Below are 12,962 nucleotides of genomic sequence, written 5' to 3'. Positions count from 1 at the left end.
TGATCTCTCATTTTAAAAAAAGAATCTTAAGATAAATACGAAAAAATATAAGTAATGTGTTTTTTAATATTTTTGATATATTTCGTATAAGCATTAAATTTTTTTTTATTTTGATTTTCAAATGTTATTCTGTAAATTTTAAATTAAATCTTAAAATTATATATTATTTCATACTTAAGAATATTCAAGTTTAATTGAATAATTTTATAAATATCCACAAGTTGTTTTTCTTTTTATAATTAAAATATTTTTAGAATTATAATCGTTACAATGCCTGTGGCATCTTTTCAGTTGCTTTTGACGCTAGCTTTGACTTTCGATAGAAGCTTGTCTGCCCCAACGATCAGCGGGGGAATTGAGGGGCAAGAGGGGCAGGAGGAGCTGGTACCGATCATTAAGTCAGTCGCAGAGCAGAGGAACGACGGCTCCTATTTCTTTGCCTATGAAGGCGCCGATGGCAGCTACCGGGAAGAGGTTGGCATTGTGAAGCGATCAAATGTTGCTGATCATGATCGTGATCATGATCATGATGCTAATGATGGCGATGAGACGGAACTGGAGATTTCTGGTGTTTATCGCTACATTGACAGCCAAGGGGAACGTGTGGAGGTTAGTTATGTGGCGGATAAGAATGGCTTTGTGCCCGTGGGCTCAAATATACCAAGGGAGATAACAGAAACAGCTCGAAATGCGGTTCAGTCTCTAGAAGTGCGCGCAAGCAAAAAGAATTAAGTTACACTGGCCGAAACAACTTATTGTAAGAATTAAAAAATCAAAGACAAAAGAGGTAAGAACAAAATGTACAGATAGCAAAGTACGGATGGGAAAAATAGGATAGTTAAAATTAACATATAAACAAAATAAGAAAGTCATTCAACATACAACATTTAAAAAAATTTGATATTATATATATAAGCAAAATGTCGTATATATTCTTATGGCGCAGGTTGGATTGTAATTTTCAGTACTATTGTATTTACAAAATAAATAATGTTAAAACTTAATTTTTAATTACGAATTCATAATATTAAAAATTTACAAGCATTGTTTTCTTGATTCTTTTGCCAAGTGTATTTTTGAGATGAGCACAACTCGTTCTATGATTAAGTGTACAAAAGCTGCATTGATTGGTCTCACTTCTGTAAATGTTATTTAAACAATTATCGAAATAAACGACTCATAAACAATGCAAATCTGGCTCCACAGGCTCCAATCTGGCCAATAAATTCAAATCAAACCCGCGCCAAACTATGCCAATGAGGAGCGCCAAAATGGCCAAGTAATCGAGTTGCCAACTGGCCAAGTTACCAAGTTAGCATGTTACCAAGTGGCCAAGAGACATCTTCATCATTAGCTTCATCTTCTTCAACAGCTTCTTCATCATCATCATCATCATCATCGTCAGCTTCCAGCTGAACACTTAAAAATGTGCATCGTGAACATATTTAATTTTGACGATGCAAGTTTCTATTCCTTTTGTTGTTGTTGTTATGAATTCGCCTGACTGTCAAAAATATAAATTGTTGCAATTTTTATTGCCACTCTTCTAGCACTATGACATGGTAATTTTTGACTTGGCCCAAAGCAATGTGGCTCAAAACCTGCCTTACTTTGCCCTTTGCCAAATGTCGTCAGATATTTGACTCAATAATAAATCTCAAAACTTATTCTGTTACTTTTACTGGTCAAGAAAGCCATGGATACTTGTTAATCATTTATTTATTGTTTTTATTATATCTTATTAATTAAATTAATGTTTCTGAGAAGCCATAAAACGATTTGACTTTTATTAATGCAGCTCATTTGAATTTTCATTTGAAACATTTATCAATTGTTAACCTGCAATTGAATATGCGATTAAATGCAGTGTGGTTATTGGAATTCTATTAATTATTATCCGAACAGCTTGCATTGAAATATTCAGATACTTAACTATAAATTTTAAAATTACACGTAAATAATTGTTACAATCCATGTGTGAAATATACTTAAGTATAGATAAAATTGAATTGCTGTGCACTTATGACTGTTTATTATTTGTTAAGTACAGCTTGTTTTTATTAATTATTACGATTAAATCGTGGATTAAATTATTTCGATTCTTAAGTATTACTTGCACATATATGTAAATAATAATTATAACAATATTTCCATTATGCTTTTCACATGTTTAATATTTATCAATTATTAAAATAGATATTGGAATTTAAATATTTTTAATTCTAAAACTTAACAGCCAAAATATATTATTTATTATTCATTTTTGTATTTCTCTTTGATTTAATTATTTAATAAATATAATAAATATATTCACTTTAAATATATTTCATATATATATATATATATATATATATACATATATATATAGAACTGTTGGTCCTGACTGACTGATTGAATGATATTTGTGCAGCTCAAACGGTAAGACCCAGGAGGTTGAAATTTCGACACAACATAGCTTAGACAAATAGATCTGCTTTTTACAAAACATAAGATTCTTACAAACATAATTTAAGTTTTATAATAAATTCTTTTTATTATTCCTTTTTTTTTTTGAATATATCAAATAAAATGCATTTGCCGTGCACACCTTTGAGGCTGAGATCAATCATGAGAAGTGGGAGCCGACATGACTATGAATAGTATTGGATATGCCCTGGGCACTATGCCAATGTGTCAAAGTGCCAATGTCTACAACTAAGCTCTGGCTCCTCCTCTACAGTTGTCATTGGTTGATTCGCACTTAACACGAATCATATTCACATCCACATGCACATTCACACTAATATTCAAATGCAGATACTTGACAATAAATTACGAGAAGCATTACACAAAAGCGCTGACATTTTACATGTTGAATGCAAACATTTGTGGGCTTGGTGGATGCCACACAGAACCAAGAACTGTCAGGTGGCAATTAATCGCGACACCTTCGAGTGGGTGAAGCGGCATCGATTGTGATTCGAAAGGTAATTGCTGATCGATCGATGCCAATCAATACAAAAAGATATTCAATTGCCTTCTAGAATCTAGATGATTCAATGCATTGCGGAAGCTTCTCTGGAATAATTGAGTGCTTGACTTGTTATCAGAGTGGTTGACACATTTATGAGTACAACTCACTTGAATAGAGCTCATCATTCGCATTATTTTGACCCTGACATTTAGAGTGAACCAATTTCGAGCAACGTTTAAAGTTGCCATAAAACGGGATGCAAACATGTTTGGCATGTTTAAGCAGTGATTGAGGCGTTAAAATACATATTTGATTTTGGCCAAATACCCGTATAAAAGCCAAGCCACAAATGCTCTTCAATCAAACTCTCGCTTTCAGTGATCCAGATACCACTTCACTCTTAAACACTGCCAAAAGATGTTCAAGATCGTAAGTAACTGCAGCCAGGATATTGTGTTTCAGTGTATTTAATAGTTATTATTAAATATATATAGAATATTTATTAAATAAAAAATATTTCAAGTTAAGTGCGTTCAGGAAATTGTGACTTTTAGTGTGATTAATAATTATTATTAGATATATAAAGTGGTTCTCAGCTTATTTGACCCAATCCTGTTATATATAACACATTTAAAATGCATTTATCTTTTAATGTGACATAGATAGAAATAAAATTTAAACGCTGGTTGGTTAATAAATGTTTAAGCTTAAACTAATTAAGGTAGTTTAAATTTTTACAAATATTATATCTGAATTGAGCAATTAAAACAAAGCATAGCTAAAAATGATGTGGGTCAAATAAGCTGTAAATTGTTATTGGTAATCTAAAAATAATCACAAATAAAGTGCGATCAGGAAATTGTGTGTTTTTGGTGTGATAAATAATGATTATAATATGTGCAGAATAAAAACAAAAGCATAACATTTCCTATAATGGAAAGAAATTTTTCAAAAATGAAATAGAGACAAATTTTTAAAATATGTATTATTATTTTTGCAGCTACCAATGCTCGTTCTGGGATTCATTGCCTGCACTTGGGCTTTGCCCATTAATGAGGACGAAAGAAAACCCGAAAATGTGGAAATATTAAAATCAGAAATTAATAAATATTCAGACGGCAGCTATGGGGTTGATAATCTGTCTTCTGATGGAACTGGGCGCATGGAAAATGCCAAGTTTCAGTATACCGAAGACGGTAAACCGGTCCTTGAAGTTGAAGGATCCTATACATACTTGAATGAGTTCGGCGAAACTGTTGAGGTACACTACACAGCTGGAGTTAATGGATTTGTGCCCAGAGGTAATTTTATCCATAAGGATATCTCCGATGTTGCTGAGGCTGCAAAGGATTTACCAAAATACGAGGAGCTGTTGCAGAATGCGGCACAATCTACATAATTTATAGATATAGATAATTGTGTTACTTTCAACTGCCAGCGATATAATTGAATAAACAACTTGTCAGCGAAACCTCGAAGAATACTTTAAAAAAGCCAGAAGTGAAAGGTAAAATGATAAAACAAATATGATAAAAACAGCTAAAAATTTGTTAATTTGACTATATGGAAACATTGAGAAGTTTATTATAGATTATGATTATATTATATTTGATTATTATTTTATTATTATAAGATTATATTATTAACATAAAATACGTAATAATTTGTGGCTCGTGCGTTTAGCTCTTCTGTCTTTGTTTCTGCTTTGCATCTCGTAGATACAAGATACGAGTATGTGGGACTTAACTCCGTCAGAAAAATTTTGAATTCCCGACGCAAAAGACCTTGAAAATCAACTTATGACAGTCGCAATCGCAAACGGTACAGCAAAGCATCGCTTTGTTGAACAACGTTCCCAAAGGTGAAAGACTCGATATGACTAATACCTTTAATTTATCATTATTTAGGCTCTTTTGCCTCATTATCAATCAGCAACTTTGAAATGATTAATTAAGTAAATAATTTTTCCAGAAATTATGAAGAAAGAACCACATTGCTAATTTATTCACTTTCGGATTAAAAGCATAGAATAGAATAAATTTGTTGAAGTCTTCAAAATAAACTACAAGTTAAATGTTTTTCTATTTTAGTGCTAAGCCCAAAATTTGCCTTGCTACATGGCATTTTTTTTTTTTCAACATATTTCGTTTATTTATCTTTAAAGCAACCACAAAAACAACAACTATTTGAGTTTCATCACCAACGTTTTGAAGTCTTCATAAAGTTTATGACATCATTAATAGTTAATTAGCATACAGTTTATGATTACAAATTGCACCTAATTGCAAAAACGATATTCGGGTATTTTCGTAGACAGACTTTTATTTTAAAATCAAGGCTGCAAATATTTAAAATTTTAAAAAAGTTTTGGTTCAATGCTAAGATGTCAAGCATTTATAAGCCAAATTTTTTGTTTCGAGTCTTACAATTCGAATTCGAATTTTTAAATACGTATATTCTTCAACAAAATTGTTATATGTGATCAATTGTAAGTGAATGACGAAAAAAGGAGAGGTTGTGTGTTAGACTCAGAATCAGGGAGTCCAGGGTTCGAATCCTGCTTGTTGATCGTTACTTTAAGAAATAAAGAAGACTAAGATATTAAAATAATACTTTTTAAAGGAGATCGGCATTAAAACTAAATAATCTTATTTGAATAATCATTGAATCGAAAGTAAGTAAGAAAATATAAGATTAATGATAAATTTTATTTTTATTTTTATTTGCTAAGCAGTTAATTTTGAACGCGCACACATACATACTTAATATGTAATACTAACAATAGTTAAATACTATAATTTCAGACTATCAGTGGGATTAGGCGCTCTCGGACTCCACTTTCTCCACTTTCTCGACTTTCTCGCTCTTCTCCAGCTGTTCTACCTTGACAGGTTGCTCGTCAATCAACACTTGGACTGGAACAATTTGTGATTCGACAACCTTCAATGGTTCCTGGTTCTTAGTTTCCTCTTTTTGGGCACGGGAACGACGTTGTTTTAATCTCAATTCCTGTTCCTCCTCTTCGGAATAATTGGGCAAATCGGCAGCTGCCTTGGCCAACAAGGAAATTTCCTTGGGAATATTTGTGCCAACGGGTACAAAACCATTTTTGCCGGCGGTATAATGCACCTCAATCTCCTGTCCGTCGGCATCGATATAGCGATAAGATCCGGATACTTCAAGGGTTTCATCTGCGGTGCCAGCATTCTCGAGGTGTCCTTCCTCATTTCGGGTGGATTGATCGGATCCCTCGTAGGAGAAGCTAAAATTACCATTCGGTGCTTGATCCCTTTCGAATTTCAATACCTCGATCACTGGCTTCTCAGTGACTGTGGAGTTTGCCAGGCGTCCAATACTGGCACCATTTACAACGCTGGTCACCGCCACCACAAACAGACAGATTACGATCTTGAACATTTCGCGTGATGCTTTCTTGACAAAGTTCCTCAAATAACTTGACTCCAGAAGCCCAAAGACTGCGGCTTTTATAGCAACTGCCAAAAAATTAGCATCCATTAGAAAAAAGTCCAAGATATATAAGAAAAGAAACAAAACAAAAAAAAAATAATAATAAAATAAAGAAATTCTATAGAAACGAACCTAATGTGTTTTAATAAAACACTCACAACTCACAAATCCATTTGCATAACTGCGAGTATTCATGATTCACAGTATTCATGATTAAAGCATAAGCAACCGAGAAATGAGAAATGATTCAACGTTTGATCCACTTGATGCTGTTTAGGCTAAAACTGAACTGACTTAAAGGTTTGTCCCATCAATCACAAAATAACATATAACATATTTAAGATTCTTTGCTCACTTAATCTACGTCACAAACTCGTTTGCAACGGTGCCAAATTTATCATTTCTACGCTTGAAAAAATAGAACCAGGTACAATTTGAGCAAACAAAGGGAAAAAAATGACAGATCTCACCAATTATTTAAAAGTGTTTTAAGCTCCGAAAAATTCAGTTAAAATTCATTAACACAAATATTAAATAATAATACAAATATAATGATAAAATGTACAAATAGTAAAATAGATTTAAGTATATGATTGCATATTTAAAATTTTAAATTATGAAAAAAAATCTCTTAAGGAGTTTTCTCATTTTATTTTAGAAAATAAAATAATGTCTTATTGTTTTAAGTACAAATCTTCTTTTATATTCTTTAAAACTTAAGTGTTTGATAAAATACCATATTTTAAAAATTTTTTTGAAAATTCTTTACAGTGTAAAGCACCAAAAATCAATTTGTCATTTGGCTAGCTGCCAAGCAAAAGTATTGTAACTTCTGGTATTAAGTAAAAAACGTATGAAAATGTTTAGGAAACTGCACTGCAATTAGCATAAGGTTGGCGCATTGTTTTCCACTAACTTGGCTAACAAAAAGTAAGCAAAGATGCAAGGGCGTAGGCAGCTTTGTGCGTAGGGGGGGCCAAAACAAATTGTTCATTGTATATCAACACACCAAAAGTCTCTAGAGAGTTTTTAAAGAAATGATTTTAAGCAGGGAGTAATACGGGAACCGGTACCGGAACCGTTAACCGAAATTAACCGTTTCATTTTAAGAACCGGAGGGAGGGAAGTTAAAAGTTTGTTAGCCATGAGTTAGCTATGAGCACCCCCCTGCCTACGCCCTTGCAAAGATGAATAAATTAAGCTGCATATTAAGCGCACTTAAGATGCACTGATTGAATCAGAGAGAGATATGAATAAGATTCGCAAACAACACATGCGATTCATTCATTGAATCTAAATCTGAATCTGAATCTGAAACGGAATCTGAAACTGAAACTCAGATGGGTACTGGGCACACGGGAAACTTCTCGGAGAGCAAGTCAACTTTAATGGGAGTGTGAAACCATTGCAGCTACAAGTACGAATAGCTGGAGAAGACAAAGACGAAGGAGGTGGGAGGAGGGAGGTGGGAGGCTGTAGACTGTATGTCAAATGTGAATAATACACTTAAGCAGAGCGAAAGATGCGGACTGAAGACGAAGGCCAGCTAAAAAGGTGGCCAACTGATGCAGCCAATTCGAGACGAAAGGAAATGAGCTTGACTGTAAAAGACCCTGTACTTGTTGCTGAATATATAAAATAATGATCAATTAAATTTCAATAATTTCAATACATGTATAGCTTGGAGTTTTAGAATTGTCTTCTTCTTCTTTTGGTCCGAAACTGCGTTTAATTGTCTGTTGAATAATTTCCGAGTTTATTTTTCGATCAAATGTACCAAAACTCAAGAATCTAGCTTGTAAATAGTTTTACTAAACTTGACTACCCAAAAAAAAAAAACAACAACAAATTTTAAAACAGTCTTGATCTGACCAAAAAAATCAGTTTTCTAAATAAATAATCTATCAAAAATATTTGTTTAAAATTTTTGCTTTTAAATAACCTTAGAATTGCCACATAATTGATTATGTAAAGATTAAAAAATAATGTAAATACACATTAATAAGCACTTTTTGACATAGTTAATAGACCCTTTGTATTTTACAGGTACAAGGTCTGAAATAAACTGAACTCAACCGCACTGAGAAAGGGTGGCACCGCTGCAAGCAATGCTGGGACAGTGGGACAGTGGTACAGTGGGCCAGTGTTACAGTGGAGCAGGGAGGTGGGCAGAGGTGGAGATGGAGGAGTGGGAGGTGCTGCTAGAGAAGGCGTCGTCTTTGTTGTTGTAGCTGTTGCTGCTGCTGTTGTTGTTGTTGTTGTTGTTGGAGGCGCGTTAATCTCGCGCGATGTTCATCATGGCATGTTCGTGATCATCGCGCACTCTTTATACTAGTTGTTGTTTTAGTTGTTGCTGTTGCTTTAGCTGTTACTGTTGTTGTTGTTGCTGTTGTTGTAGTTGCGGTGGCCGCAGTTATTGCTGCAATTTTTATGAATTGCAACTGACATTTCCTACACGCTGCTACGAAACTAAACTGACTGCAAAAGTTTAAAGTTTAAGCCGAAAATTGCAATTTGTTTGCGCCGGCCGGCATAACTAACAGTACCCTGCTCCGCCTCTCAACTGCCTCCCCCGCCCCTGCCCCTGCCCCTGCCCCTTCCTCTGCTCTCTCTTCGGGTCAGGCCTAATCCCTTGCATGTCATTTAGTTCACCTTTAGTGGGAACTGGTGCAAGGGAGTGGCACTTCATCTCAGTCATCTCAGTCATTTTGGTCTTCGTTTGGTCAGCAGTTGGCCAACTCTTAATGGCCATAAAGCGCTGCAAATGTCTAAATTGTTTTTGTTGCACAGCAGCTGATGAGATGTGGCATCAACAAACAATGGCAAACAATGAGCTAGACAATGAGTAAAGCATTTGAACTGCAATTTTGTAGTGCACAACAAGTGGGCAAACATTCAAACACTCAAACATTGTGGCAATCCCCGCCCTGCAGCTTCGCATTGCAAATGTCAATAAAATAAAATACAAAACAGAAAACCAATAAAAGAAACAACAAATATGCTTAGAAGCCAGTTGGAACTGGTACACATGGTATTCGTTGTAAGCAAATGTTCGATTCATCAAGCAAGGCAATTGCAACATCTATTCAACTGTCGAGTTCTCGTATTAATCTTTTAATTAATATTTGAATTAACAAATTATTGCATATTGCGGCGCATCGCAAATTGAATCGCACACTTAATACTTATACTCATGCACTGACAAAAAAATAAGGTTTGAAAGATCAAAACTTCTTCTATTTCAAGACAAGAAATATAAGTTTAGGAATAAATATTCCTATATAGTAAAGAAAACAAATGCAAAAAAAGAGACAGGTTTTAAACTTATTATATTTATATTCTAGTTTTATTTTAATATAACATATTTAGATTTTCCAAACAATGTTAGACTTTTATTATAATAAAAACTGCAATTTTTTAGATAAATATTGTTAATATAAGTAACTATGTTTTGCGAAAATTCAGCTTCCTATGTTTTATGGTTTGGGCTGTGCAATTTTCAATAAATCAGTCACTGAGTCAGGACAAAGAGCTTTATATATGTAGATAAATTGGTCTTAAAATTGTCTTATTTTGAGAACAAAATATTTAAGAAGAATGTTTTTGATTTTAGAATTAAATCTTTTTTTCAATGCACCAATACTCACATAAATATATTAATATACATATATACACAACGTGGGCTAATCAAATGAACTTCGTATTGCTAATTCACATAAATTAATACCCAGACAACTTGGCGTGCCATTCACACACACATTGACTCACCCACAAACTGAGTAGCTGATAATACACTCACACACACACTCACAGTCGTACTCATTCGTGTTTTACACGGCGTATGCGCAACGCCCATTTGCATTTGAAACTCGTTGCGCATACGCCGCATGGCACAGCGGCAACTTCTTCCGATTCGGCGATTCTGTTGCTGCCACTGCTGTCAAATATGCATGTTGGCATCTCTTCCTCTTATTTCTTATCTCATTCTTTGCCCTCCTCCTCATCTGCTGCTTCTTCTTCTTCCTCTGTTGCTTCGCTGCTCTCGTTACGGATGCTGTCGCTGCTTTTGCTGCTGCCGCTGCTGCTGCTGCAATTGTTGCTGCAGTGAATGTATTTTTGGTATAAAAACGTTTGAGCCAACTGCATACAAGTCAAAACAGTTTTGACGAGCCATCCAAGCGCAGACCTAAGCTCTATCAACAAAAAAAATTCCCAACACGAATAAAGTCGCGAAATTCAAAGTGAGTTCTAATTGTGCTGTGCTAAACGATTACTATCGAAAGGACACAAGAAAGGATTAATAACAAGAAAAACAAATCAAATTAAACATAAAAAAAATATTAGTATTCTTCATAAATGGACATTACAAAATTTCGAATTCTTTAATAAAATAAAAATTAAAAGAAAAATATTAATCAATTTCCCTACTAAAGGAAGAAGTATCAGTACTCAGTTTTAAAAAAAATTCCGAAACTTTTTTATTATGCGCTTTCAAATTAGGATATAAAAATTATAACAAATATTTGAATCTTCAACTTTTATTACTAATAATCTGATGGACACGAAAAATAAATTCTTTATTTAAAAGGATTTATTTTCAATTCCTAATGACTTTTATTCTTAAACATATCCTTATGAATAATATTAAATAATACTTTCAAAACGGTTTAAGGCATCCTTTTTAACCGACACACAAATTCGAATAGAATAGATCCGAAAATTTGATTTGCATATAAAGTAATTAAAAAAGAGATATTTTTAATTAATTTTCAATTCCGAAGCTTTTCAAGTGATTGGCTTCTCTGCATAAAATAACATATTGCATATTTACCCAAGCTAAGAGCATCTGATTGCCATTTACTTTCGAAAAACTGCGAAGAATAAAGTCAATTATAATAACGATCATGTAATAATTACGACAATCATAGTTCGGTTTCATAAAGGTCAAAAAATTGACGCAGCGAAAATCAATGTTATGTCTCAATTTACCAATCATCTTATTCGCTTCTCTTTACCTCCCTCTCACCCGCCACCTCGTTGATGTTGGCGCCGGCGCCCAATCCACCAAACCATACCAACAAAAAGGTCATGCAGATGCTCAGCTCCTCCTTTTCCTCCTCCTACGCCGTCGCCGCCCTTGCGATCTGCTGCCTCAGCGCAGTTGCAGCGCAGCCGCAGCGCGGTCTGCCCCAACCGCGTTCCAACTCGTTTGATGCGAATGCCGCGATATTGAAGCAGAACTTTGATCTGAATCCGGATGGCTCCTATCAGTACAAGTGAGTTGATATAATGAACTAGTTATGAATTGGGTATTATATTTAAAAATGTCACCAAATAAAATATTAGTATACAGTTTTTGGTAAAAACAAGTGTAGACTATAATATTTTAGTAAGGCAAAAGAAAAGTATGTGATTTTATTATGTTCATTATTTATATTTATGATTCAAAAATGTTGTAAAATACAAAAATGTAAATAACTTTTAAGTAATATTTGTATTTTTAGTAACTATATTTGTATCATTTCTATTATATTCTATTCTGTTATTTTTACTGTTTGGGCTGGACAAACATTAGTAAGTCATTTAGTCAGGGCAACAAATTTTATATATATATTGATTAATAATATTATGGATTATTAGATTTTTTTAAATTATAGATATTCTATTAAATTACTTTCTACTCTGTAGATCAAATAATTTAGTAAAGCAGACGAAAAATATTTAATATTATTAATGTAACTTTGGTTTAATGAATATTAATCTTTATATATACATTACTACATAATTTTTATTCTAATATTTTCGACAGCTACGAGACGAGCAATGGCATTCGCGCCGATGAGGCGGGTTACCTGAAGAATCCCGGCTCGCAGATTGAAGCTCAGGTGGGTTTCAATTCGATTCAATTGCCGCGTTTTAAGAGTCACAATGAAAGCGTAGACATTTCATGTTGCATACTCTTAGGCACTTCTTATTAAAGCTTGAAAACTGCTGTATTTCAGGTGATGCAAGGCTCGTATTCGTACACTGGACCCGATGGCATTGTATACACCATTACCTACATTGCCGACGAGAATGGATTCCGCGCCGAAGGTGCTCATATTCCAACCCCACCTCCTGTTCGTCCTGTTGGCGGCCCCGGCAGATTCTTCAAATAATTATTGTGACCGTGGAAATTAATTCGATTAACTTGTAATTCGATTTACTTGTATGATAGCATTGTCGATGGAGTTTCAGGGCAACAGGCTCAGTTGGTCATAAGCAGACAAATTCACAGACCTCTTATCGCTTCTTCACTGTACTATAATTTACTCAAAAACACACACATACACACCTTCACGTTTCCACCATCACAAGCATTTGTTGTGTGTAATTATGCATTTTCCCTTTTATCAAGTTTCCAATCCTTACATCTACCTAGACCATAACGAATTGTGTAAAATATGTTCTGTACATAATGTAAGATTTGATTGTTAAATGTCGATAACGATAACGATAACGCAAGCTACGCAATAAACAAATATTGCTCGAAATTTTTTAA

The 12,962-nt window shown here is 34.0% G+C and overlaps 4 protein-coding genes across 4 annotated transcripts; 3 read left to right on the top strand and 1 right to left on the bottom strand.

The window, feature by feature from the left end:
* The first annotated feature begins 270 nt into the window (after positions 1–270).
* LOC117785787 (larval cuticle protein 1) lies at positions 271–732 on the top strand. The gene has a single exon (XM_034624018.1). It carries the CDS (start codon positions 271–273, stop codon positions 730–732), a length of 462 nt encoding a protein of 153 aa, XP_034479909.1.
* A 2,571-nt stretch (positions 733–3,303) lies between these two features.
* On the top strand, positions 3,304–4,424 carry LOC117784476 (endocuticle structural glycoprotein SgAbd-9). The gene is made up of 2 exons (XM_034622225.1): positions 3,304–3,382; positions 3,954–4,424. Exons 1-2 carry the CDS (start codon positions 3,371–3,373, stop codon positions 4,350–4,352), a joined length of 411 nt encoding a protein of 136 aa, XP_034478116.1. The 5' UTR covers positions 3,304–3,370; the 3' UTR covers positions 4,353–4,424.
* Positions 4,425–5,647: 1,223 nt separating this feature from the next.
* Positions 5,648–6,390, bottom strand: LOC117784654 (larval cuticle protein LCP-17). Its single transcript, XM_034622453.1, has one exon. The coding sequence runs from the start codon at positions 6,368–6,370 to the stop codon at positions 5,771–5,773; it is 600 nt and encodes a 199-aa protein (XP_034478344.1). The 5' UTR covers positions 6,371–6,390; the 3' UTR covers positions 5,648–5,770.
* Positions 6,391–10,580: 4,190 nt separating this feature from the next.
* LOC117783569 (cuticle protein CP14.6) lies at positions 10,581–12,954 on the top strand. The gene is made up of 4 exons (XM_034621018.1): positions 10,581–10,662; positions 11,507–11,697; positions 12,231–12,306; positions 12,424–12,954. The coding sequence occupies exons 2-4, from the start codon at positions 11,510–11,512 to the stop codon at positions 12,577–12,579; spliced, it is 420 nt and encodes a 139-aa protein (XP_034476909.1). The 5' UTR covers positions 10,581–10,662; positions 11,507–11,509; the 3' UTR covers positions 12,580–12,954.
* Positions 12,955–12,962: the final 8 nt, after the last annotated feature.

This window comes from Drosophila innubila (genome assembly GCF_004354385.1).
Source record: "Drosophila innubila isolate TH190305 chromosome 2R unlocalized genomic scaffold, UK_Dinn_1.0 1_C_2R, whole genome shotgun sequence".
NCBI classification, from domain to species: domain Eukaryota; kingdom Metazoa; phylum Arthropoda; class Insecta; order Diptera; family Drosophilidae; genus Drosophila; species Drosophila innubila.
The sequence above is the reverse complement of the archived record's forward strand: the minus strand, read 5'-3'. Positions and strand labels throughout refer to the sequence as shown.

Bases quoted from the DNA above. Each gene is read 5' to 3' on its own strand.
- LOC117785787 (XM_034624018.1), top strand. From the start codon at position 271: ATGCCTGTGGCATCTTTTCAGTTGCTTTTGACGCTAGCTTTGACTTTC.
- LOC117783569 (XM_034621018.1), top strand. From the start codon at position 11,510: ATGCAGATGCTCAGCTCCTCCTTTTCCTCCTCCTACGCCGTCGCCGCC. The intron at 11,698-12,230 runs GTGAGTTGATAT...TATTTTCGACAG, and splicing joins GATGGCTCCTATCAGTACAA to CTACGAGACGAGCAATGGCA. The intron at 12,307-12,423 runs GTGGGTTTCAAT...GCTGTATTTCAG, and splicing joins GCTCGCAGATTGAAGCTCAG to GTGATGCAAGGCTCGTATTC.
- LOC117784654 (XM_034622453.1), bottom strand. From the start codon at position 6,370: ATGTTCAAGATCGTAATCTGTCTGTTTGTGGTGGCGGTGACCAGCGTT.